General features: G+C 39.9%; 4 protein-coding genes and 1 long non-coding RNA gene across 7 annotated transcripts; 3 read left to right on the forward strand and 2 right to left on the reverse strand.

Annotated features, from left to right (window-relative positions):
- The first annotated feature begins 150 nt into the window (after positions 1–150).
- wnt4b (wingless-type MMTV integration site family, member 4b) lies at positions 151–10,074 on the forward strand. The gene is made up of 9 exons (XM_068323152.1): positions 151–246; positions 6,114–6,321; positions 6,698–6,851; positions 7,004–7,088; positions 7,202–7,333; positions 8,245–8,387; positions 8,466–8,606; positions 8,687–8,849; positions 8,959–10,074. Exons 2-9 carry the CDS (start codon positions 6,233–6,235, stop codon positions 9,126–9,128), a joined length of 1,077 nt encoding a protein of 358 aa, XP_068179253.1. The 5' UTR covers positions 151–246; positions 6,114–6,232; the 3' UTR covers positions 9,129–10,074.
- A 148-nt stretch (positions 10,075–10,222) lies between these two features.
- cdc42l (cell division cycle 42, like) lies at positions 10,223–13,636 on the reverse strand. Its single transcript, XM_068323151.1, has 6 exons — positions 13,581–13,636; positions 12,340–12,444; positions 12,114–12,186; positions 11,920–12,029; positions 11,341–11,538; positions 10,223–11,230 (listed from the first exon to the last, which is right to left on the reverse strand). The coding sequence occupies exons 2-6, from the start codon at positions 12,442–12,444 to the stop codon at positions 11,141–11,143; spliced, it is 576 nt and encodes a 191-aa protein (XP_068179252.1). The 5' UTR covers positions 13,581–13,636; the 3' UTR covers positions 10,223–11,140.
- Positions 13,637–14,132: 496 nt separating this feature from the next.
- Positions 14,133–19,067, forward strand: mlf2 (myeloid leukemia factor 2). 2 transcript variants are annotated; one of them, XM_068323804.1, is made up of 8 exons: positions 14,133–14,426; positions 15,426–15,537; positions 15,708–15,743; positions 16,174–16,227; positions 16,332–16,460; positions 16,749–16,908; positions 17,439–17,660; positions 18,600–19,067. In XM_068323804.1, the coding sequence occupies exons 1-7, from the start codon at positions 14,383–14,385 to the stop codon at positions 17,648–17,650; spliced, it is 747 nt and encodes a 248-aa protein (XP_068179905.1). In that variant the 5' UTR covers positions 14,133–14,382; the 3' UTR covers positions 17,651–17,660; positions 18,600–19,067. The 2 variants fall into 2 exon arrangements, with proteins under 2 accessions (XP_068179905.1, XP_068179904.1); XM_068323803.1 differs by having other exon boundaries at positions 17,439–17,653; positions 18,600–19,064.
- Positions 19,068–20,004: 937 nt separating this feature from the next.
- On the forward strand, positions 20,005–24,615 carry LOC137601249 (gamma-enolase). Of its 2 annotated transcripts, none has more exons than XM_068323348.1 (13): positions 20,005–20,038; positions 20,620–20,705; positions 20,869–20,964; positions 21,106–21,164; positions 21,268–21,337; positions 21,449–21,582; positions 21,664–21,886; positions 21,969–22,166; positions 22,734–22,810; positions 23,171–23,295; positions 23,391–23,499; positions 23,848–23,906; positions 24,083–24,615. In XM_068323348.1, exons 2-13 carry the CDS (start codon positions 20,621–20,623, stop codon positions 24,150–24,152), a joined length of 1,305 nt encoding a protein of 434 aa, XP_068179449.1. In that variant the 5' UTR covers positions 20,005–20,038; position 20,620; the 3' UTR covers positions 24,153–24,615. The 2 variants fall into 2 exon arrangements, with proteins under 2 accessions (XP_068179449.1, XP_068179448.1); XM_068323347.1 differs by lacking the exon at positions 20,005–20,038 and adding an exon at positions 20,117–20,257.
- On the reverse strand, positions 20,618–25,539 carry LOC137601250 (uncharacterized). Its single transcript, XR_011037049.1, has 3 exons — positions 25,435–25,539; positions 23,380–23,491; positions 20,618–20,696 (listed from the first exon to the last, which is right to left on the reverse strand). It is a non-coding gene; the product is annotated as an uncharacterized lncRNA (long non-coding RNA).
- Positions 25,540–25,784: the final 245 nt, after the last annotated feature.

Consider the following 25,784-nt stretch of genomic DNA (forward strand, 5'->3'; position numbering starts at 1 on the left):
CATCTCGCTGAGAAAAACCACTGAGTATACCATGCATGAGTAAGTCAAGCTGGGGGTACGCCCTTGTCAGGTGACTAAAATAAGAACCATCTTAAGGTTGGTTGAATACATTTCAAGTCTTATCCAAGAGGCTTCTTCAGATCAGGATGGCTGAAAATCTACATAGACACCTGGTCAGACGGCAGGTTCACCACAAAGATGACAGTCAGACAATGATTCATGCATCTATTCACACATATGGGCAATGTGAGTGTTTGCAATGGATACTACTGTATTGTGTTTGATATATGAGATGCAGAGAAGGTGCACTTCCTCTAATAGCCTCTGTGGCTGTGGGTACTCAGCTATAAACTTGTGTACTTGTGAAAAAAATAACCAATAGGTAAAATTAGCCAGCCTCTAAAATGCCTTCATCAGAACAAAGTATTCAAAGTACTATGGGCATGAAACAAAAGGATACTTGATGGAAAATAACACATTTGATCAAGTAAGGTACATTTCATAGGAGAATTACATAGATAAGCATGAAGTCGTTGTATCATATCATTATGGGAGACAAAGAAATAATAAATATTTCTTCGAGCATACAACTCTGTCAGAAAACCACAAGTTTCAGAAATAATTACAATATTCTTGATTGATCAATAGTAGGAACATAAGCATAGTGGAAATAAAGAAGTCACAAGTCACATTGCAATATTTAAACTTATAGTAGCCAGAATGTCAATTGTACTGTATAATCAATCAGAAAACATGGACAGACATGAAAATCTTCAAGGTAATCAGAAGAAGACATGATGAACTTGTTGTATTACTGCACACCAAGCCAACCAATGAATCCACCCTTTGTTTGGTTGGGATAGAACCAAATCACTGCATCATCTGGGGAGAGACAGGAAGAAAAGCTAAGCACAGCACCACCGTGTCATTAGATTTAATAAATTGAAAATTAGGGAAATACAGTACATATACCTTTAATTGGAATCTGAAAAATACTGCAGGTATGACCAGGGTTTAAAATATAGTTCTGATGGTTTGGCTGCACAGCATGACTTAATGACACTGGTGGCCTTCTGCTTGTTAAGGAATGGTTAAGAAATAGTTAAGACAAGTTACTTAAGTGAATTACAACGTTATACTGCAAATTACATTTTGAATAGATGTCCTATAATTTCAGCATACAGTGGAGTCAGTTTCATTGTAGATGATAAAGTTTTTATCATTTAACAAATATTTGATATTTGATATTACCTAATACAATCTGACTTATAGGTTTGTACCCATAAGTCAATGAAGGCCAAAAGTGCATGTACAGAATACGATAATTTTTCTTTTTTTTTAATCACCTTATTTCTTTTTCTTTTTTATTTGAATAAATAATATGAGACATATAACCGAGAAAATAGGGCATTCCCTGACATTGGACTGTAGACCACTTTTTTACCCCCCAGGACAAAGTCACTCATGTGTCAGGTTGTGTTACAGCTTTCAAGATTTAATTAACTCTCAAGTATGCTATGACACATTTCCACCTCTGATTACAATTGTCCATCTTCTGTTGAAGTCTTGCAGTCATCTGTTCCATCGTGCAAATGTGTTTTACTCTCTGACTCAAGAGCTACTGTTGGCGGTTTCACATCCTTCCATTTCATACTTCATCTTCTTAGCAATCAGTAAAAAAAAAAAAAATCCATGACATGTAACCCTGATCTGCACTGTACATCTCACCAGGGATTATTCCCAGCAGTAACAATCTACAATTTTTCATTTCTTTTCTAAACATTTCTCCAGAACTCCTGGATTACAGTACTGACGTACCTGTTTCTTCAGTCTTTGTAATCCATGCCACTATTGTAGTTAGTTGTGGGGCCCAATAGTATTTGTTTTTAAATTGGGCAGGTTAAGGCCTCCCCCGTCTTTTGGAATTAAAATAGTTTTATGTCTTGTCCTAGGTCTCTTATTCTGCCAATTAAATTTGGAAATTGGTTTGTTTAACATATTAAAGATGTAGACTGGAACTCCTATAGGAAGTGACTGGAATAGGAAAAGAAGCCAAGGGAGCAAGTTCATTTTTATCGTCTCACCACTCCCAGCTAGAGAGAGAGGGGCAGGATCCCCCAGCGTGTCGTGTCATGTCATTTTTTTAGTTGTGTTATCAATTAATAATGGTTAACATGAAATTACTATGTGGAATGAGGTGTCATAGTAAATCCCAAATATCTAAATGCTTGTTTGGACCAGCAAAAAGCGACTGGTTTATTTTACTGTGTGTGCCAATTTTCTCGATATCATCACAAAATAATTTTTCAATTTCACCTGGTTCTTTATTGCAATAGAGATGGCATTTTTTGAATGGGAAAAATAACAGGAAAATGAGAATAGTCAACAGAAATGGTAACCAACTATTATGGCCATACTGCAATATTCCACACTGCAGTACATGCAGATCACATAGCAACAAAGGCCTATGTCCGCTGTCTGTTACGGGCATTTGAACGCTTATGCATGTATATATGTGTGTACAGGCAATCACGTGCAGCACAGTCACTGACACCTCATCCTACTCCCTCTATCGTGTTCAGCTATCTTTAAACCTCACATGCGCTGTACAACCCCCCCGCCCCCCCACAGACAGACAGACACACACGAACGCAACCACACACACATACATACATACACACATACACACACACACACACATACATACATACACACACACACACACACACACACACACACACACACACCAAAAAAAATAAATCATCATTTCATAATATTCATGGGTCGTCCACTCCCTCTGCCCCCTTCCCCCACCCCTGCGTGCGCGCAGCTCAACACCCACTCTGTCATCCCCACTTCCCTGCCTGACAACACCACTGCTGGCCATCCCATAATATTCATGCACACGCTCAAATTCATACACAGCAGTGTATTCGGTTCTTTGTTGGCTGAGGTGCCTGAGCAATGTCAGCGTGCTCATGCACAGCCGTTACGTCTCTGCCTGCTGGGATTCTTCCATCTCCACTCAGACTGCGGAGGCAGGTAGCCCCTCAAGTGCAGAATTAACGTAGCAAATAGAGGAGCGAGCATAAACTGTTGGCTTACATTTCTATCTCATGTTGACCTTGGGCACAAATGTCTTCATTACGTCCAGAGCGACTCAGAGGCGACCGTCTCTGAATGAGGCCCATCATCCATTCTTGGTAGGCATCATGGGGACAACCAAAGATCAGTTTATAATTGCCCCTTCTCAAAGTGGACTCTCCAAGTCTTGCACTGCCTCCCACCATAACAGAGAGAATGCAAGTCACTTCAACGTATATGTCATGCTGAAGCTTTAACAAGCACCTCTTTTGGCTCTGCAACCTGGCTACAGTCAATCAGTACTGGACCATTTCAGCATGATAAAATCTTCACTAAATGGGGGAAAGATACAGATATAAAAGAGGACAAGTTATTTACGAGAGAGGGGTGAAGGGATGAGCATAACAGAGGCGCCGGACATGACAGTGAGCAGCTCATCACTATGGTGTTGCTGTGGGAGACTGCAGAAGACGTCACTTGAAGAAACAGGGGACACAAAAGAGGAATACGACATGAGTAGGACAAAAAAGGAGACACTGGGGCCAACAAGGAGCCTGTCTTTGCAGTTACAGATAGGGGAAAATGAGTGTGTGTGTGTGTGTGTGTGTGTGTGTGTGTGTGTGTGTGTGTGTGTGTGTGTGTGTGTGTGTGTGTGTGTGTGTGTGTGTGTGTGTGTGTGTGTGTGTGTGTGTGTGTGTGTGTGTGTTGTGTGTGGGTGGGTGGGTGCGTGCGTGCATTCGTGCGTGCATTCGTGCGTGCATGTGTGTGTGTGTGTGTGTGTGTGTGAGTGAATGGAGCGACCATATTTACTGCAGTGACTCAACTGATTTAACAAATGAGCTTGTAAATTAAATATGCTTTATCAGATATGACAATATGGTGGCACAACCTAATAATAATCATAATAATAATTACTATTTATGGCTCAAATTAAAACAGAATCTTTATTCGTTTTTAATATCTTAGATTTTGTTTTGTCTTAAATAGTCAATGCTGTTAACAAAAGATGCAAAATAAATTATAATAAACACTCAATGCATAAACAACATATAACTACTGCTTCAACTACATTTAATATACATATAAATGTTTTCCCTTTGACTTGAGAGATGGATAAATATAATTTAGTAATGCTGTGTTTTATGGAAATTGATTTTAAAATTTTTGTGGAAGATGGGGATGAATATACTAATGATGAAACCCAGAGATAACCAGTCTAATAATAAACAGCAAATCAAAGAACAGCATAAAACTAGGACTAAATGAAAATAAAGTTCACACCTTCACCATAAATTACTGTCTGTTTCTTCACACAATGGAAGGGAAAAAGGGACAGAATTATCTTTCAAAAGTCCTTCAGCTAAGAGAAATCTAATGTGTCAAAAATTAAAAGTGGGACACACAGGTAAGATTATGGTAACTCAAGCGACCAATATTAGCCTTTAATTTAGCCACATACCAGGCTTGTCTTATACAATATGATAATATACAAGACATATTCTCTGTAAGCTTGCATCACTGAAATAAACAATGAAAATGTATAATTTTAAAAGTATTAAAAAATATGTTGTGTGGTGAATAAAATGTAAAAAATAAAATGAAGATAGCTACTCTGAATAATTTAAATGAGTTTCATCTCAATCGTAAAATACAACTTTTGTTATACTTTCTCAGTGATAGAATAAATAGAAAAATCATTATTTGGAGTAATTTAAGTTTCACTTTTAACCATTACATCTACACACATAGTCTTTTCAATTTTTGTCTCATATGACAAACCTCCTTTGTTATTCTTTACTACTTTTTCCTCACCCCAGTATAGCACTCCTGATGCCCTCCTTTCCCTCCTATCTCTTGATTTATTTGCCTCAGTTCCAATATTTGTCGGCAGTGTGTTTTCTACCCCTTGTCTAAATGTCACCCCTTCTTCTAAGACAATATAGGGAGTGGGAGAGAGGGAAAACGAGAAGACAAATGCAGGGATAAAGACAGAGGAGGGGGGACTCGTAAAATGAGCAACAAAGTTTGGGAAAATTAAACATTAGGTAAGACACTTTTTCCAAATGCATATCATATAACATGTAAGAGCCATGCTGTGTCATAGATACTATTTTGTTGTAAATCTGATTTACAACAATATTCCCTCTGAGTATTTCCTGAGAGTAAACAAAAGACTCCAGTTTGTGTTTCTCATCAGAAATACATTCCTGAATGGACAGGACATGCATGGATAAAAGAAACCACACACACACATGCATTTTTGATGATCATTTAAGGGACATTATCTCCATAATAAGATTTAAAGTCTCCAGCCAAACAAACACAACAGAAAGCATACTTACATGCTTATTATTCACTCAAGATTGCTATTATCCTCCCCAAAGCCTCCGCCTCCCCCTCCCCTCCCTTTCCCATGCATCACTCTACACCCTGGATCGCGTCTGTCCTCTCCCTCCCATCCTCACTCTCTTCCTCCTTTATAACCCATCACTCCCATTTCACTGTTCTCACTCATTCTTGCAGCTTCAGTTTGGAATAGACACGTTTTTCTTGGGAACAATTCTCACTAATGTCAACCTCATCTTTTTTTTTTCTTTAAAAAGTTGAACTTTACTAGCATATCTGGATTTTTAAGTGTGTTTTTTTATAGATTCTGCTAAAATGTTCAGTTAAACTGGGATATGTGACTTATTTTTTTAAGTAAAGGACAATTTTTGCTTGCAGTTTATAAGAAATTCCTGTGAGCATGCTTTTGCTGTCGCTGACAGCAGAAGTGAAGAAACAGATGAACAGCTTTTTTGATTTGAATTGGAATTGCATTTTGTCGACACAAAGTCCAAACGACTGGTAACTCGTGTAAACGGATTATGAACTGGTAAGAATTAGTGTTGATTTTGTAAAATATAAATTGATGGTTAGTATTAGTGCATCCAAGCTTGCAGAAAAATGTTAACTTTTAAAATAGAAAAATAATCAACTATTCCAGCAGTGCTTTGTCATTAAGCTTGCTAACTTTGTCATTTCAACAGATATGTGGGGATCATCCCCTCACTAGAGAATACTGACACCACGACAGGTGGAGACAGGCAGAGTGCTGTCCCAAGACTAAGCCTGACACACGGAGACGGACAGACAGACGGACAGTCTGATGCCAACTGTCTCTACTGTCAATCTCACGGCACCACTCCTCCTCCTGTTGCTATGGGCAACCCACCCCACCATGGCAACCAACTGGCTGTAAGTCTAATGTGCATGGGACCAAGAGAAAGAGGGAGTTTGTTTGTCATGCTATAACTTTTAAAAGATGGTGACATGTGTCTAAATCTCTTTCAGTTGCTCCCCTCACTTCCTTTGTCTCAATCCTGGTGACCTTTTCTCTTTTCTTTCTGTGTCTTCCTTGCCTGGTCTTCCCCTTGTTTGCATGCTCTCTAAAACTCTGCCAGGTTGTTACTTCTTCATCCCTTTTGCAAAGTCTTTTTTCTTCCTCATATGGTCTTCTTTTTCTTCTCTCCCTTTCTGTCATTATTCTCTCTTTTTTGCTCTCTTGACCAATAATTTCTCTTTCCAAACGCACACTGGGTCACCATTCCATTCCCCACCATCTGTGTCCCAGCTCCTTGGCGAGGTTACCTCGCTCCAGGCCTGTGTCCGGTGCTGCTCCATGTGCACGACTGAGGGGGCTGACCCCAGGACAGGTGGGGGTGTGCAGAGCACGAGGGGAGGTCATGGAGTCAGTACGCAAGGCGGCTGAAATGGTCATAGAGGAGGTACGGTCGGAGGGAATTATGTCTTTGGGATCATGATCTGCGTGCATCAGAACCATTTACCTCACAGCCCAAACTGAAAATACTATCACTCCTAGCATCATCAGTGTGTTTGACTGACTGTACTGTCTGTGATGTATGTACTGTCCAACTAGTGCCAGCATCAGTTCAGGAATCGCCGTTGGAACTGCTCCACCACACCACGTGGGATCAATGTGTTTGGCAGAGTCATGAACCAAGGTATCCTTGAAATTATCATGTGGAATTACATCCCGATGTATGCAAAGAGTAAATCCAGCAACTTTTGTGTGCACTTAAAAAAATAAACTCCTGCATCTCTGTTTTGGGTTCAGGAACTCGAGAGGCAGCCTTTGTGCATGCGCTCTCTGCAGCAGCTCTGGCAGTGGCTGTGACCCAAGCCTGCACCCGCGGGGAGCTGGAGAGGTGTGGCTGCGATAGGAAAGTCAGGGGGGTCAGCCCGGAGGGTGAGCTTGGATTCCATTGCATGAAAATGCAAACGGTAAATCCACACTGAGTCACACACACCAAAAAAAACTGCTGCTACACAACTGTTTGTGGGTTAAACCAGTGTTGGGGATGTGCACAGGTTAGAAAACCAGATGTTATAGACTGGAAGCGTATGAACTAGCAAAGCTGTCCTAATAAAGTCTGATTTATTTAACATAAAATACTTTGAAAAACTAGCTCAAACTCCATCACAAAACTTGACAGCATGACAATGTACATATGAATTGAAATTCTACCAAATATAATCCCCAAAAGTCAGTTCAGGTTATCACAAAGATTGCTCAAATGCTTACAGGTCAGTGAATCTTAAGCAAAAAACAATTGTGAACAATTTGTAGACTTTTTTTATTTACAATTTTTTAAAGTTATGCTGTTCAATGTTATGCGTTTGCACTAGTAGGCCCCTCGTGATTTTTAATCAGGCTGAAATTTGAAAGATCTATATGCAATGCCCAATGTACAAAGGTCAGTGTGTGTTGATGGCTACCTGATACACAGCCAGGATGACATAAAGAGGGAATGGAGCTGATTCCTCAAAGTTCAATTACAGTACAAACGCAATGGTATATAAAAACCTGTGTCTGCACAAAAGTAACCAAAACATAATTTAACATTCAATAAATATGAATGTAGATGAACTACCATCCAACATCTTACTGTAAAACATAATAAAATCACACCATAGGCAGTCAGGTGAGATACCTGTGCTGATTAGTGTGTTAAAAAGCACATATGAAAAATTGTCAGTCAGCGGTGTAGCAGCTGTTTCCCCCTTGTGTGATCCATCGTTGGATTTACAAATTAGCTTTAATTAGAAGTATAATTGCTTCCAGGGTGAAATGATCCACTGTACTCTCTCCAATCTAAGGTTTCCAGTGGTCAGGATGCAGTGACAACCTGTCCTATGGTGTGGCTTTCTCCCAAACGTTTGTAGACGACCCAGAGCGAGCCAAGGGCCTGTCGGCAGGGCGACCGCTCATGAATCTACATAACAACGAGGCTGGTCGAAAGGTTAGCAATAGCACTCTGTCAACAAAGCAGGTAATCTCTGACTTTATTGTGACCTCCTTCACGTTCTCACATCCTCAGGCCATCCTTCACAACATGCAGGTGGAATGTAAGTGTCACGGCGTATCTGGCTCCTGTGAGTTGAGGACCTGCTGGAAGGTCATGCCTCCATTCAGGCGTGTCAGTGTTGTGCTAAAGGAACGCTTTGATGGAGCCACAGAGGTATCAATACGCTACGACTTCCTTCGAAACTTCAAGTGATTTCAGTCTGTCTAGCTGTCCGCACATCCTCCTCCTTTTAGGTTCGCCTGACTCGTATTGGATCAAGGACAGCTCTACTTTCCCGTGACCCCCAGGTCAAACCTCCTGCAGCCAGAGACCTTCTGTACCTGGCACCTTCCCCGGATTTCTGTCATCTCGACCCTGACAATGGTATCCCTGGGACTGCTGGCAGGAGATGTAATGGTAAGACTGACGCCGTATCCATCTTACAAGAAAACAATCAAGATAATTTGTCATATAACTTCAAATGATTTGAGGAACTTTAATGATGATCTCTTGTGCCCACACTTAGGAACCTCTCGGTTGGCACCAGATGGCTGTGAGCTGGTGTGTTGTGGGTCTGGATACAGAGCGGGTCGGGCTGAGGTGGTACAGCGCTGCTCTTGCAAATTTTCCTGGTGCTGCTCAGTCCGCTGTCAGCAATGCAAGAACACAGTCACCATTCATACCTGCAGAGTTTAAGATGGCCCAGAAACCCACCTGACCCCAGAATGCAAGACAGGACAAAGACAAGAATGTTTCCGACAACTAAATCAAGTCTTTAGCACCAAATTATCTTTAATTCTGTCCAATATCTGTCTTATTTAAACTCTTTTCAACTGCAGTGAGGTCAGAGCTTAGAGTTTGGAGACTGCAAAATTAGAGACGGCTACAAAAGTTGGCACACATGAAAATAAAGAACAATGGCAAAGCATTGGCAGAATATGAAATCACCAGACAGCTAGATGGCCAGGTACAAACATGCATGCATAAAAACACACAAACATACACAACAGTTAATTTTACATTGAACTGACAGAGCTTTAAAAGCTGAACTTAATCAAAACTAACAGGAAAACACTGCAGTATTATTTTTGTCATTTACATTGTGTGACAGACTAGCAGGTCTTTGGACAATGACTGTATTTATGTCTTCCCCTCTGTTCTGGTTTATTTATTTATATATATCTGAGTCTTTTCTTTACTTAAGCCTCCAACACATCTTGAATAGCAAGAATAACTCCTACTTAAATCAGTGTGTCTTGTTGCTCATCTTTATGTGAAACTCCCTTCTGATCAAGCACTAGCGGTGCATTTAGGTTTTGAAAAATCAAATAAATACTTTAGCCATGTCCAAAATACATGCTTCTTGAGATTCTTATGGACCAAAGGTGTGAAATATTGTCAGACTCGGTGTATATTAGCTGCAAAATTAAAGATCACAGGTTGAGTTTTTCACCACTCAATAGCAAAGCACAATGTGTTAATAGGCAGGCTCCATAATTAAGAACTTTCTATTCCCTAGTTGCAAACACACATACATGGACAGGCCATTTGCTTAATATTTGCGTAGGTTTTTGGTATTGTATTGTTGTGATTTTTCCACCAATGCTGTGATTCACACATCTCAACTGTGAAGGTTGTTGGTAAAGCAACATAATTGTTAGGACGGTAGGATACACTATATGCTTTAGTGAGAAATACTGCATATAATCATGGCAGTTAGTTCATAAGAGTTTATTAGAATTACATCTCCCATGACTGCTTGTACATGCAGAATTTTCCCTAAAACATAAAAAACAATGGCTAATTCCATATTAAACCATTTTATTAAAAATTTTCTGTGATTACAAACACCCAGGATTTTACTAGAAATGGTTATCATCTCAATCTGTACCAAGATTAAGAAAAATTGAAAATATTACAACTTCATTTATTATACTATCAGTCGCTCAAAACTGTTAATCTAGAAATAAAAAAATTCATGAACTAAATTTCATAACGAATAACTGCTTGAAAAAATTCCCAAAACAGAATCACAGATTTAATACAATACACAAAAAGAAGAATAAAACAAATATTCAAAAGTCAAGATGAAGAAGGAATTAAGTGAAAATGCACTTGGCCTCCCCAGAGAGCTTTGGGAATTGGAAGAACCGACTATAGATATCTTCCTTTGTCTGAGCAGAAATCCATTTTGCTTTCATTATTCTATTCAAAAGAAAGCAAAGCAGAGTACCACCTTACATTAACTTGCCCCTTTCATTTAAAAGCTGAGTGTTACAAGTGTTTCCTATTAAATTCACTACCTTGTGTCAGAAGCCCCAGAAAAGGCCACAATGGGAAAAGTAAATCACAAAAGGAACAAACGGCAACTAGATAACATAACATCTCTTTTTCTTTAATTGAGATGCTGACAGGTAGGGGGTCCTGCCCCACCTGAAAATTTATAGAGAAAACACTGCGATATCGATACCTTTCAGGAAAGAAGATGGGTGACACTTGTTGCATTAACTGCATGCTGAAGTTTTTCTCCTTCAGCCTCTTTCAAAGTTTATTTTGAAGGCACAATCAGTGTATACATGTATTAGAATACATATCAGTGGCACTGTGCCTCCCTGTCCCTTTGTCCGCTTTCATAATGGCCATTGATCTTTAATAGACTTTGATTCACTCCTTTTACTTACACCGTCATATCTATGACTGTCAATTTTCTATAGTAGAATGCACTTTTTCTTAGCCTTGGTCTCCGGAGGCTCCAAGGCTGCCAGGATGGCCTCGTCAAACACATTCTTAAGCCCCCTCTAGTTGAAAAGAAAGAAAACAACAGAAAACAAATTACAATGCTGTCTGTCATTATTATTCTGTTGTTTTCAGATTAAAAGTGAGGTGAAATTTTAGCAATGGCTGATACCTGTGTCAAAGCAGAGCACTCCACATATTTGACAGCCTTGAGCTCACGAGCAAGTTTGTCTCCACTCTCAGGAAATAGGGGGCGCTGTTTGTTCTTTGCCAGCTTCTCGATTGTGTTTGAGTCATCTCGTAAATCCACTTGTGTCCCCACTAACAGAAAGGGTGTGCGTGTGCAGTGGTGAGAAATCTCAGGAACCCACTGAGAAAAAGAAGATCACATTGATATTTACTGCATGGGACGGGACATTTCAATGCTTTTGTTGTACTTCAGCAAAAGTGCTCTTTGCTAAGAGTATTTGAAAGCTGTCAAAGATGGCACTTAACAAAAGATCACATTTAGCATCTTTTACTTGTAACTTAAAGTATTCCTGATTTAATCATTAAACACTTAAACTATGATACTCCTTTTGCACTATTTTCTTAAATTATGCATATGCAGTATGTACATAATGATATATTGTTTTGTGAAGAAACAAAAATTTAAAAAATCCAAACATTGCATATTCAAACATTATACAACTCAGCACATGCAAAAACACAGGTTAAAATCATGTTTTCAAAAAATAACTCAAAAACTTGCCTTCTCTTTGACATTTTCAAATGATGAGGGAGAGACGACAGAGAAACAAACGAGGAACACATCTGTTTGTGGATAGCTGAGGGGACGCAGTCTGTCGTAATCCTCCTGACCTGAATACAACCAAGCATATGTGTTTTAGTGACACATGTAAGGCACAGAGACAGATAAGCAACTATCAAATACATTCATGTTACCTGCGGTGTCAAACAGGCCAAGTGTATACGGCTCTCCCCCAATCATCACAGTCACTGCATAATTGTCAAAAACCTTTAAAAAAAAAGACAAATAACATGACGAACCAAATGGACAATGTATTTAAAACAATGAGGACATGTTAGAAGACTATTTTTTAAGCCAATGTGCTTACAACAGAAATCTTACAGAGATTTTTAACACAATTTTATAAATACTGAATCTTACCGTAGGCACATATTCTGAGGGGAACTTGTTGGTAGTGTAGGAGATCAATAAGCAGGTCTTTCCTACCGCACCGTCCCCCACCACTACACATTTTATAGTCTGCATCTATAGCGATATAAAGGAAACAGGAAGCAACAAAACAGTGTCAACAAATGCAGCGTATGACACATTAGTCAGACCTTGAGAAAGGTCTTAGAAGAAATGTTTTAGAGGATGTAGTTTCTGTTGTTGAACTGTACTTTTATTCCCTTTTACTTTTATGCCATCACAGATATGATTAGGGTGAAATACTTAAGTTTGTGTTCTCTGCTGAACACAAACAAAATTCTTAGCAAAATTCAGAGCTATTTTCACTTCTAAAATATCTCCAATAGATGAAAAAAATTCATTGTTTAAGAGCGTTTTGAGCAAAGACAAAAAGAAATGAATACATTTAGACAGAATAAAATTAGAATAGCACCTTAATCAGTCGACCATGGCATAAAGTTTAGACGCGCTCTGGATTCAATTTACCATGTAATTTTTTTGCCTAGTTTGGGATGGACTTAAATTAAAATTTTTATGACTGCAGAAATGGGGTTGAAAAAAAAAAGAGACAATCCTTCAGATAATCCCACTGTGCCTGTTATTACATGTTCATGCTGAGGACTATTGATGACAGTGAATCACTTCCGCATAGGCTAAATACCAGAGCTGAAAAAACGACGGCCTTTGCCTTAAGTAGATAGTTTAGTAACAATCGCTGGTCAGCACTTTGGCAAAATGTTATAAGACAATCTTTGGACTAAAAAAACAACAACTTGTAGTAACTGTCTCCACAAAAGGTGCACCTGAAGCTGACCGTGGAGGCAGCAGGCTTCACCGAGGACGTGCTGTCCTGCCGCAGCTTGATTAAGTCGGTAAAGTTGTCACCTGTCACGCTGCTCTATCAGTTAACCGAGTTCACTTAACCCACAAAACTATAAACAGCTAAATGTTTAAGACTAAACAAAAGAACATTGGAGCGCAAACGGCTATTTGCAAAACTGTCAATTTCATTAACGTAAGTGTTTGTGAGCGGGCACTAAATAAAGCCGGACTGCTTCGAAACTTTGACACACCGCGAATGGATCAGAGCCGTAAACAAGCTTTTCCTCTCGGTAACAAATTTATAGTGTCAAGGTTGAGCCTGCTACATCTGTCCCACCGTGTAATAAACCACAAATAGTTATTTCAGGCTGTTTTCTAACTCCACTACTCACCGCTTTTCTTTAGACAGGTTAGGCGTTGGTTACATCCGGGTTTGAGGATCGGATTACTTTCAGCGCAGGCGCAATGGCCGCTAGATAGAAATACCGTCGCCTGCTGGTCATAACCACACATTATCTATCTATCTGTGTCTATCTATCTATCTATCTATCTATCTATCTATCTATCTATCTATCTATCTATCTATCTATCTATCTATCTATCTATCTATCTATCTATCTATCTATCTATCTATCTATCTATCTATCATCCATCTATCCATCCATCCATCCATCCATCATCTCAAATATCATATACTTTATTACTAAAAAAAAAATTAAAAGGTGTCATATAACTAAAATAAATAAATAAATACTAATATTCCCAAACCGTGTACAAAAATAAGTCGTATTTGAATTATTTGATTGTGCACGTCGGCAAATCTACAGAAACATGTTTATTTTGAAAAGGCAATCGGGAAGGCATGCTTTTCGCAAACTTTATTCTGTAAAACAAGTATACCGGAACTTGTGGCTGGCTGTAACATTAAATTGATAGCAGCTTCTCTTTGTCAGAGGACCGACTTCCGTTTTCATGTGTAGTCTTCCCACAGTTTCTGGAATTTGCTGTCTTGTGAGACTGTGTAATCTGTCATTTTGGTAAACGATACCAAGGATTTATTACTTTAGCACCGGCGCCGGTTAAAGGACCTCCATTTTTGCCTGACCAAAGTTTGACTCCGTTATTCATTTCATCCACGACTGTTTTTACCCAGCTAGCTGGCTAGCAACAGCCAGCTGAGTCAAATAACCTAGCATGTTTCGTTTCTTGAATGACGTTGATGACGACCCTTATATGATGTAAGTGTGGAATTTAATTTTTCAGACAATGATGGCACTCAGTGTTTTGCAGGAAATGGGAAATGTAGAGACTTGACAATGTGATATTTTCACCGTGCTTAAAGCAGGTAGGCTGCTCAACGTTACTTGTAGCCAGCTGTGGGGGCCTCCAGTGTTCCACCATATTGGATTGACAATAACAAAAAAGCTGTCATAGCTCGGCGGTACTTGTACTGTCCTATTATTATCTAAAATATCCAAATACCACCATAGCAAGCTTCATATGGTTTCTCAAATAACGTTGACATTGAGATTTGGCTAAATAACACCAATTCGTAGATGATTTTCTAAGCTAGGTAACTGTTGACTACTAATTAGAATACATGTTACTGAAAATTTACAGACCATTCATGTCTAATTATTGGTGTCAATCACAGGCAGATTCTAAAGTATTTAGACTATCATGACCCTTTACAGACTTTCTACATCATCCCACACAAGCTTTTAATTCTGGTTTTAATTAAAACAATGCTACAGAAACCTCGGTGGTATGTTGAACGTCCTGTCTTCCCCAACTGTATTTACATGTTTTTATACATTTTTGATGGAATTGAATTTGCTTCTCAAATGTAAAAAAATTGACTGTTTTTCTCTGTTAACATTAATTGAATTGTTAACAGATGATTCAATTAATTGAACTGGGCCTGTGAACTTGTTCTGGACTTTTTTTTTTTGTTCTCAAAAGAGTTATACGTAGTTGTACTTGGACTATAATATGTAAATGACAACATAATTAAAAAACATTGCAATTCTGAAAAGGACTATTTTTAACATGCCACCGCTTACAACACTTTGTGCCATTGACACATTTCGTATTTTTCATACCTACATTTTCCTACTCTGTTACATCTGGTCCTTATATGTAACAAGCTTCCCATCCACCATATTTTCAGCTTTGACTGCATTCAATCACTTCAGATAACTCATAAGACATTGATAGTTTTCTGTGATTTCTTCTAGGGATCCCTTTGCAGCTCACAGGCAGCAGATGAGGGCTCTGTTTGGACCATTTGCCATGGACCCCTTTGCCCTCACCCCCCAAATACAACCACACCGTGCACCACGCAGACAGGTGACTTTGGTTGTCAATGGACTGTATTAATGCTTTCATTTGTTTTGTTTTGTATGTTCATTTTGTCCCTCGGTTATTATTGAAGTATTCTCACTCTGATTTTGATTCCACCGTAGTTGCTATATTGTATTTTTGAAGTTTCTGAGTTTCATGCCACTGTTTTCTTCCAGGCTGGTCCACTGGCTCCCTTTGGCATGATGGGAATGGTGAGCATCCTTCGATATTACAGATTACATTTGGACTGTCAGTGTCGATGTGTTAGTAGTCTTCAAAACAAACTTAGGGTGGAAAGTACTGTATTGGGTTCAACTCAGTCAACAGGTGTTGTAGTTGAAATTTCAAGTTACACACTTCAGTTCTGTTTGGAATTGTGGAAGGGTCATACTGTATCTGTAGGAGAAAGTTTTAGTCTTGTCTGAGATCAGTCATCAGCACACACAATGTGAATTTCTTCAAGATAACACAGTGGTTAGAGAATTGCCAGTGTTCACAGCAAAACTGACCCACCATTTTTACTGTAAGAATATGATAATAGGAATTCTCACTGAACTGACAACAACAGGTGTGTCATTCTGGTTGTACTTGAAGTTTCATCAAGTAGACTTCAAAAGCTGTGATTTTAATTTATTTCTGCAGGGTGGAGGGTTCATGGATATGTTTGGCATGATGGGAGAAATGATGGGAAACATGGTGAGTAGATCTGTCAAGCAGTTTCACATTAGCAGAAGTAATAATGAATGAAATCTGTTCCTGAACATAACTCCATCTGTTTGATGTTACTGTCTTTCGTTTAGGAAAGAATGTCCAGTTCACCAAACTGCCAGACGTTTTCCTCTTCAACAGTGATTTCCTACTCCTCTTCAGACTCGGGGCCTCCTGAAGTTTACCAGCAGACCAGTGAAACGAGAACAGGCCCTGGAGGGGTGAGAAACTATAACACTGATTGAAATTATTATAATACACACTTACAGTCCTCAACCTTGAGTAGCAAACTTGACTGGACATTTGACCTTCATGTTTTATTTGTCCATGTATGACGTTGCCTTCTGCTTGCATTGCCACATGAAATCACCGGTAACTGTGATAACTGTAAATGCAGGATATACAATATAAATATCATAGTATTATCATATCATAGTAAAGTAGTCTGAGTTCATCCAGATTGAAGAGCTTCATTAAATGTGTTCACTTACTGTCATTCCTTACCTCAGATCCGTGAGACACGTCAGTCCATGAGGGACAGTGAGAGTGGCCTAGAGCGTCTCGCCATCGGCCACCACATTGGGGATCGTGCTCACATAATGGAGCGGTCACGAAATCGCCGCACTGGAGATCGTGAAGAACGACAAGACTTCATTAATCTCGATGAGAGTAAGTCACTGGCTCAGAAAGATGATGAACATTTGTTTTAAAGTATATAACAAATATCAAATTATTTTTATAGCCTTACATGAAAGAATGTAAAACAAAACCAATGTTATTTAAGTTTGAAGTGTGGGATATTTGTCCCCCTCTTCTGGCAGTGAGGATACTTGCATTTATCCTGCTAATGCATACTTAACAGCTTTGGCTTACTTTGTTCCTACAATTTGTCGCTCCTTCAGTTTTTGCAAATATTTTTTTTTGATTGACATAAAAAGCAATGCCACTGCAGTTTCAAGATTTTTTTAATTAAGATTTTAAAATTAACAGTAAGATTTTTTTTGGGTCCAATATCCTGTACAATACAGAGATTTAATTTGGGATGATAGGTTCCTTAAGCTTGGTGTAAGCTGTTATAACAAAGGTTTGAATCTAACAGAATTTCTATTAAATGTCCTGCCTGCAGTTATTTAAATAATAATTAGCATGTATACTTATTATCTCAAAATTGTTACTTCACAACCTGTCTTTTTTTACAGCTGATGCCGCAGCATTTGATGAAGAATGGAGGAGGGAGGCAGGAAGATACGTTCCCCCTAATGCCCGTATGCTGGACTACACCCGAGATCGACGTGGAGGTGGCCAGCAGCTGGCCCTTACTGCCCCACCCAGCTCAACGTCTCCACCAGGCCATCGCCACGAGTCCCCCAGACACCGTCAGCCCCAAACCCGTCCACGTTACGACTGGTGAGAGGTAAGAGGCAAGTATTTACATCTATTGTCAATCAGTTCTCCAGTTTCTAATATACCGTCTATTACACCCTCTCTGGTGTTATTATGTTAGTATCATTAACTGATGGTGTCTAAGCTCCTGAAGGTCCACTGAAGACGATGTGTATTTTTCAGCTTGGTCAGTCTACATGTCAACATTTTTGAGAAACATTTATTCAAGCTTTAGTGATGAAGCTCTGATTCATGCAGGCTCCAGTAGGTCTCCTGCAATATTTGCGGCAACTGTGATATAATTCAAGCAAAGATTCATCTGAGGAATCCACATTCTGCCACTTTTCCATCCTTTTAGTGGGCTGTGGGCCTTGGCAAAAGCCAATTTGCCTTTTGTTCATGACCTGGAGGCCATTTCTGGTTAACATTGAGGTTACCAGGCCTGGTGGAGCTCTGCTGCAGCAGACAAGGGGCTGGCCTTGGATTTTGGAGCCAAGAAACGGTCCTCCCCAGCAGTTTTCTGGCAGGGTCTGCCAGAAAACCTTATCATATGACAAGGCGACAAAACTTTTGTCTTGCCAAAATCTGATCTCTTTGTGTTCCTTAATTGATCAATCCTATTTTTTTTTAGTACATTAAACGTAATTTAGGATGGTTTTAGCTTTCATATGAGTAATTTCTGAAACCAATGGATTAATTAGAAGTCAGGTTATAAGCTGTTGTTTCTACAAAATGGATAAGTGACAAGACTTTTGTCAAGGAATGTACACATTGTCAGCTCTTCATCCATCTGTACCAGTCTGGTGTTCAAATAAAATAATTCAAGCTGCATTAAACTACCTTATTCTACTGAATCACACCACCACTTTGAATCGACAACTGTGTTTCCTGTTGTTGTGAAAACAGTAAAAGTCGGGATGAGACTACCAGCCTTCCTGTCACGTTTAACACTGTCCCTGTTTGATTGACTCCCCCAGGTGTCACACTTGATCGACCAGATAGAAGGAGTAGAGGGAAGATTTCCCCGATGCTGTGAACAACGCTTAAGACGGAAGTTGATGATTGTCACAACTGCCTGTCGTAAATGTTTGATATGACTGGACTGTCCTTCCATAAACAATAAACTGACATACAGCAAAAACCCCTCACACTTAATAATTAGATATACATTTTTGCTTTCCCTCTCTGGTGTTAAACTGAGCGCGCGCACACACACACACACACACACACACACAAACAAAGATACGCCACACACACTTGTGCATCCATATATACAGTGCATCTGCTGTACAGTCCATTTTATGTTTGTGAAGACACTTATGTGTCAGTGATTGAATTGTATGCTGTTAACTAATTAACTAAATAAAAGTTCATTAAACATTGTTAGATAATTAAAAAATGTGTCTGTGTTTGAGATTGCATGTGTTCAATTTTTTTAATAAAATGTTATTGCACACACTGCATTACAAGTATGAAACTTCTGTCTTCTGAAAAAGCTGCACTTTGTTCTTCTGCCAAATTCTGCTATTATACTGCAAATTAAACTGACTCCCCAGCTTTACTAGTATGCATATCCTCCCACATCCCAGATACGCTGCATCTACAGGTCATGGGATATCCAGATGGAGCACCACAAGTGGTGCAGCCAATGAAAACGGTTTTCTTTTCACAAATCACTCCCACAGCAGCCTCTGTCTGTGTGTGCTGTATCTTTTATTACATCCATGACTATTTTTAAACACGCATCCCAGCCTCTCCCATCAAGAGCTGTTCTCGTCACCTGTCTACCTGTCTTCTTGTCTCTTTTAATCTCCATGTTAGATCTCCCAAGTTCTCAAAAGACTGCTGGTTTTGTGCATCAATCTTGCTTTGGATGTACCACTGGTATCATTCCTTTGCTTAGATATTTTTATCCTGTCATCCACATCTAAATATACAGATGCTTGTTTTTGCTTCTACAGCAAACCCTCATTTGTGTGACATTTATTGCAGGATGACAGAACTACCTGGATTTTTCAGCGAATCACCTTTTCATGTTAATGCTTTGTTGGAGCAGTATATATACACACTTGTCATGAATACCACTGTAGTTAGTTAGCACATGCACACTCAGCAGGCGGTGACAGGAAGATAATTTTAGAGATAGAATTGGTACCCAGTGAGAAAGATGACTGTAAATTGTAATACATCTTGATTATCACCAGGCATTATTGCCATTTCATTTAAATACATTAAATCTGTCCTTTTTTTAGTTGTACCTCTTTATTTCCCAGTGTTGCTCCCTCCCTCTCTCCCTGCATCTTCCAATGATTCACATGCTCCCCCTCCCCCCAGTGTGTCATATGCTATCACTCCCTCTCCCTTGCATTTGCCCATATTCGCTGACTTTCGCCACCAGGCTTCAAACAAGCTGCAGGTAATGTTGTAAAAAGATTGATCTATTTTTTTCATTCCTTCCATTCCTCTATGCTGCCTTCATTATCCTCCTCCCCCTTCTCCTCATCTGCTCCTGCTCTACGTTTTCTCACCGACTCATCTCTCCATTGCTCCATATTTATATTCACTGACTGAAACAGCACAGGAAAATTGAAATGGCTTGTGGTCTGGAACAGCTTGACAGTAGATCCATAAATAGGTACACGTTATTAGCCTTTGATTTATGCTTTCTTCCCTGCGTATATGTGCGTTCCACCATCTTCAGCATCTTTTCCATAGCTATCCATCCTCACGACAGTGGCAGTATTATCACAGTGTGTATGCATGTGAGGAAGAGGAAGACTTGCGTGAAGTCCTGGTGACTAACCTTACTGAAAGGCGTTTTGTTTTTTTTGATATATTGATGTACAATCACGCTCTACCCTGATTGTCTTTGTCATTATCATCCCTTTTCAAGCAAAATCAGGTGTAACATTTGTATGAAATTGCACATGTGTTCTGGTTTGTAATATGCAGTTGAAATACTTGAATAAAAACAAGGCATGTCTTGTTTTCTTACAGGATGTCCATAGTGAATATTGTTGCCAGGGAGATCCTGGACTCCAGGGGAAACCCAACTGTGGAAGTAGATCTTCATACTGCCAAAGGTTGAAAATATAAATGGATTGAAAAATGTTTTTGACAAAATGTACTCCACAATGTACCTTGTCTAATCTAACCCCTTATAAGTGAAGACCCTTCTCCTTGCTTCCTTGACCTCGAAACCATTACCACTCTCTCCATAAACTCATCTTCTTGTCTCTATTTAAGGTCTTTTCAGGGCTGCTGTGCCCAGTGGTGCATCTACTGGAATCTACGAGGCTCTGGAGCTCCGGGATGGAGACAAGACTCGCTACAAGGGCAAAGGTGAACACTTAGAATTCAATCGTATTGTGTCACTTGTCTTTGGCCGTGTATCTTTTTTATTAAATGAGGTTTTGTCATAAAATGTGGGCTCTGCATTAGTATTCCATTGATCCAATGTCTCTCTCTGTCCTGCTCTGTAAGGTGTAACAAAAGCTGTTAATCACATTAATGACACCCTTGGACCAGCTCTCATGCAGTCTGTAAGTAGCAGTGTCACATTGGTTCCATTTGATGTGGATATAGCAGCATGCGTAATTAAGCATTATTATCTATAGTGAGAATATTTTTATTCTTGTCTGTCAGGGAATCAGCGTGTTGGAGCAGGAGAAACTGGACAATGTAATGATTGAAATGGATGGCACTGACAACAAATGTAAGCCTCTCTCCCATCAATACCGTGGTGACTTGTTTGTGCAGTGAAATTCTTCTGCTCCAGCGGCCACTGGATCCATGTGTTGTGTGACTGCTACTGTGTCTCCTCAAGCTAAGTTTGGGGCAAATTCTATTCTTGGAGTATCACTGGCAATATGCAAGGCTGGCGCAGCAGAGAAAGGCGTCCCTCTGTACCGTCACATCGCTGATCTGGCAGGAAACAGAGAGTTGGTACTCCCAGTTCCTGTGAGTCCAAAAACTGCAATTATATCAAACACAAAAGCCCACATACAATCTCATCTCATGTTATGTGCTCCCTGTGCTTAGGCTTTTAATGTGATCAATGGGGGGTCCCATGCTGGAAACAGACTGGCTATGCAGGAGTTCATGGTGCTCCCTGTGGGGGCGGAGTCTTTTCGTGATGCTCTGCGTGTGGGGGCAGAGCTCTACCAGACACTGAGGGGTGTCATCAAGGAGAAATATGGTCAGGATGCTACAAATGTAGGAGATGAAGGAGGTTTTGCCCCAAATATTCAAGAGAACAGTGAAGGTAAGCACAGCCACAACTTAAAGTCACCCCTCTATTGCTTTTTTATGACATTGCTTGTCATCTTTCCATTTGTCTTTGTCAGCTTTGGAGCTGCTGAAGACGGCCATAGAGAAAGCCGGCTTCACAGACAAAGTGGTGATAGGGATGGATGTTGCTGCTTCAGAATTCTTCATTGAGGGCAAGTATGACCTGGACTTTAAGTCTCCTCCTAACGCTGCCCGAAACATCAGCGCTGATGAGCTGGCCAGCATCTACCAGGACTTCATTAACAACTACCCAGGTGTGTATTGTGAAGTCTTTGAGACCGTGTGTTAAGTTCAAACACACATCAGGTTTATTAAGTTTTATTTAGAGGACAAAAAGCCAACAATGATTATCACTGGCACTTATCAGAGTGGCTCATGTGAAGACAAGGTGCTGGATTTATACTTCTATCAGTAACTGCACTCTCCAGCCTTCTCTTCACATCTCTACAATTGCAATTTTCTTTCACAACCTCTTCTGAGAGAACAAGAGTGCTTGATGTCTGCACAGAATGGCCTCTTTTCCTTCCACTCAGGCCTGTTAAAGAGGTTTTAATTAAGGGCTACAGTGCACATTTGGTGAGTAGGTACTGACTCCGATGTGGCTCTTTACCCTGTCAATGCTGTGCTTCCTGCTTTTGTGGGCAAGTGATTGTGTGCAGCTGTGTGTAATATGAGTGCATTTTAAGACGTTAGTCCTATTAGAACGTTCACTGGCAAACGCTGGTGCTCCAACTGGAGGGTGAGTAATGGAAAAAATGAGGGGTTCTCCAAGCAGATTGGATATTAAATGAATACGAATCACCCTCCTGTCTATCCTCCAGTGGTGTCTATTGAAGATCCTTTCGACCAGGATGACTGGCCTGCTTGGTCACAGTTTACGGCCTCAGTGGGCATCCAGGTACGGTTATCACATTAGTTCTTGATATGGACTAAGACAAATTCATAGAGGATTGCTCTTTAAAAAAAATGTAGACAAAAAATAGTTTGTTGGATGGCTGCAACGGGTGTGTCAGAAAACTCAGTGTGGCATTTCATTAACACTCTTTGACCATGTCACCAACTTGTATGAGTGGGATTAAAGGCTGCTTTTAGCTTTATGTTTTCAGTCTTTATGTTTTTGCTATTTGCTCATCTTAAGAATTTTTGCCACCTCATTTCACTACTTTTTCATATGTAAAAAAAAACAACATATGATAAATATCTTGGCTCTTGACTCTTAAAAAAACCTTTCTGTAACTTTGTTTAACACATCATGCAGGTGGTTGGAGACGATTTGACTGTCACCAACCCACGTAGGATACAACGAGCAGTGGAGGATAAGGCCTGCAACTGCCTACTGCTAAAAGTCAACCAGATTGGCTCTGTGACGGAGGCTATCAAGGCGTGAGTTGATTTGGATTGGTATTTGCATGAACATAGGTGTGTGAGAGAGAATGCATGAGAGAATGTGCATCGTATTATATTCACCCGTCTCTCAGATGTAAGCTGGCTCAGGAGAATGGCTGGGGCGTGATGGTGAGCCACCGCTCAGGAGAAACAGAGGATACCTTTATAGCTGACCTGGTGGTTGGTCTCTGCACTGGACAGGTAGTATACACACACACACGCGCACACACACACACACACACACACACACACACACACACACACACACACACACAGTCTCCATTCCCTCAAGTCTAGAAATCACTGCAACAAGATTACATAACAAACATGCACTTTCACTTAATATTTATCATTAAATAACTACTACTAATAACTTAATAATAACCAAAATAAGATAATTCATTACATAAAAAAGATTGGTACCAATTAAAAGAAATATATCCTGATTAAATCATGAGTGCTATTATAACACAAACAGGCTTCTGTCTGGAGAAGATAGATAGTATAACTGTTTGTTTGTGAGCCTTAATTTTTTTGTTCTTCCTTCAGATTAAGACTGGAGCTCCCTGTCGATCAGAACGTCTAGCCAAGTACAATCAGCTCATGAGGTGCGTATTTGTGACTTCATTTGTGTCTGTGCGCTCTGGTATAGAAAATCTTTAACATTAACTCTAACCCTTGTCCAATTTTCTCTCCTTCCCCACTTTGTTTCATCCACTCTTGTTCCCATTCAATTTATAATTCTGATGCTACACATTTCTTTTTCACCTCCTCTTTATCTCAGGATTGAAGAAGAGCTGGGAGACCAGGCTCACTTTGCTGGTCACAACTTTCGTAATCCGATTACCCTTTGAACACCAATGTTATTAGCAATACCACACAAGAAAGCACCCATACACACTGCACATGTTGTATTTCCTTCACAAATATAGTAATTGAGGAACACCACCTGCTTTGGCACAGCTCTACTCACTAAAACTCACTGAAAATATTAAAACAAATTTGTTTTAAAAAAGAATGCGCAGTATCTACTTTACATTGCTTCAGTATGGACTGAACTGATTCCATTCAACCGATGCAAAGCCTGGAGTGAAAATCAATGTTTCAACTCAAAGCAAATGAGTAATTCCCCTGATGCGTTTCTTGTTTCATTTACCTGTCTCCTTCTCACCTTGCAGAAGAGCTTTGAGCTTTTGTACACTATTATTGTCTCTCCCTCGATTTCCTCATTGTTTTTGATGTGAATACTCAGCAGCATGCTACACAACTGCTAACTGTATCTGTCAATTTGTCTGTCAGTTATTAATCTTAATAAACAAATACGTATTAACTCTGACCACAACTCTGTGTGTTTGCTTAAAGGGCAGGGACTACTTTTTGACTACTGTCATTTCTCACTTGCATATATTAACATAATTTTTTTTTTTTTAATGAAAACCAAATATCCACCAGTGTAAAACTCTGTCAATATTTGAATGTGTTCTGTCAAGGCTAAAAATTAATGTGGAAAAAATGGTGTCTCTCATCACTTACATGAAAGTCCAACAGGAATTCTGCAAAAGAAGAGTAAGGATCGTCCCTGTAGCTGATAGAATTCAATGAGAGCCCACAGAGTTGATCATTTCTCTTTTAGGAACTATAAAGAAATCATTTTTGAAATTTACAGAAGTGACGAGAGTTTATCAGAGGAAACATTCGAATCCTCTGCAGGGATTTTAAAGGATTTGACAGATGATTGCAGATAAAACACGGGTGTCCTTGATGTTGGGTCATTTCATCTAGAGGCCCAGCAGCTGCCTTGGGTTACAAATGCTGTAACATTTTGCAGAAATACCTGTCAGACAGGGATGTTAACTCTGGTTCTGTTGCATATTTAATATTATTTTGTTAATATTTGTCGCACGTCTTGCTTGATTGTTTGTTTTTTAATAAACCCCATGGAGTGTTCTTGTCTGATTTGGGTTGGTGTGGAGCGTCGCTCGCCTCATTGCGCCACTTAAGCGAAGGGCGGAACAAACATTGGGTCCCTATTTCCGTTCTGATTTTCAAGCTGCAGATAATAAATAATAAAATGAACAGCGCGGGCCGTAGACATTCTTCAACACTTTAATCACATTATAACGCACAGTCGCTCACCTGCACGGTTTTGTTAGTCTTACAGTCCCGTTGCAGTACAACAGACCAAGCGCCCCTTCCCTTCAGCCCACACTAATACAGAATGGAGTGGCTGTAACTGTCGCGCGACTCCAAATCAACCGTCACGCGCTGTTCTCCATTCACGTGAGCAGCAGAGGGAGCGCGAGCGCGCTTCTGACGCCGTTCCTGTCGTGTCGGGGGGGGGTGGGGGGGGGGCTGGTGATGAAGGGAGACTGGATCCCGCCGCGCGTGCGCATCGGCTACAGTCTCCGGACGGGTTTCCATGGTTACCACACAATAGGAGACGGGACAGGGGGCTGTGTGAAGGGGGGAGAGAGGGAGAGAACGAC

This window comes from Antennarius striatus, chromosome 9 (genome assembly GCF_040054535.1).
Source record: "Antennarius striatus isolate MH-2024 chromosome 9, ASM4005453v1, whole genome shotgun sequence".
NCBI lineage: Eukaryota > Metazoa > Chordata > Actinopteri > Lophiiformes > Antennariidae > Antennarius > Antennarius striatus.

Excerpts from the sequence above, each read along its gene's own strand:
- wnt4b (XM_068323152.1), top strand. The coding sequence starts at position 6,233 with ATGCCAACTGTCTCTACTGTCAATCTCACGGCACCACTCCTCCTCCTG. Across the intron at positions 6,322-6,697 it reads ACCATGGCAACCAACTGGCT|CTCCTTGGCGAGGTTACCTC; the intron begins GTAAGTCTAATG and ends TCTGTGTCCCAG. Across the intron at positions 7,089-7,201 it reads TGGCAGAGTCATGAACCAAG|GAACTCGAGAGGCAGCCTTT; the intron begins GTATCCTTGAAA and ends TTTTGGGTTCAG.
- cdc42l (XM_068323151.1), bottom strand. The coding sequence starts at position 12,444 with ATGCAGACTATAAAATGTGTAGTGGTGGGGGACGGTGCGGTAGGAAAG. Across the intron at positions 12,030-12,113 it reads TGGCCTGTTTGACACCGCAG|GTCAGGAGGATTACGACAGA; the intron begins GTAACATGAATG and ends GGTTGTATTCAG. Across the intron at positions 11,539-11,919 it reads TTGAAAATGTCAAAGAGAAG|TGGGTTCCTGAGATTTCTCA; the intron begins GCAAGTTTTTGA and ends TCTTTTTCTCAG.
- mlf2 (XM_068323804.1), top strand. The coding sequence starts at position 14,383 with ATGTTTCGTTTCTTGAATGACGTTGATGACGACCCTTATATGAT. Across the intron at positions 15,538-15,707 it reads ACCGTGCACCACGCAGACAG|GCTGGTCCACTGGCTCCCTT; the intron begins GTGACTTTGGTT and ends GTTTTCTTCCAG. Across the intron at positions 16,228-16,331 it reads GAGAAATGATGGGAAACATG|GAAAGAATGTCCAGTTCACC; the intron begins GTGAGTAGATCT and ends TCTTTCGTTTAG.
- LOC137601249 (XM_068323347.1), top strand. The coding sequence starts at position 20,214 with ATGGCTTGTGGTCTGGAACAGCTTGACAGTAGATCCATAAATAG. Across the intron at positions 20,965-21,105 it reads GACTCGCTACAAGGGCAAAG|GTGTAACAAAAGCTGTTAAT; the intron begins GTGAACACTTAG and ends CTGCTCTGTAAG. Across the intron at positions 21,338-21,448 it reads GGATGGCACTGACAACAAAT|CTAAGTTTGGGGCAAATTCT; the intron begins GTAAGCCTCTCT and ends TGTCTCCTCAAG.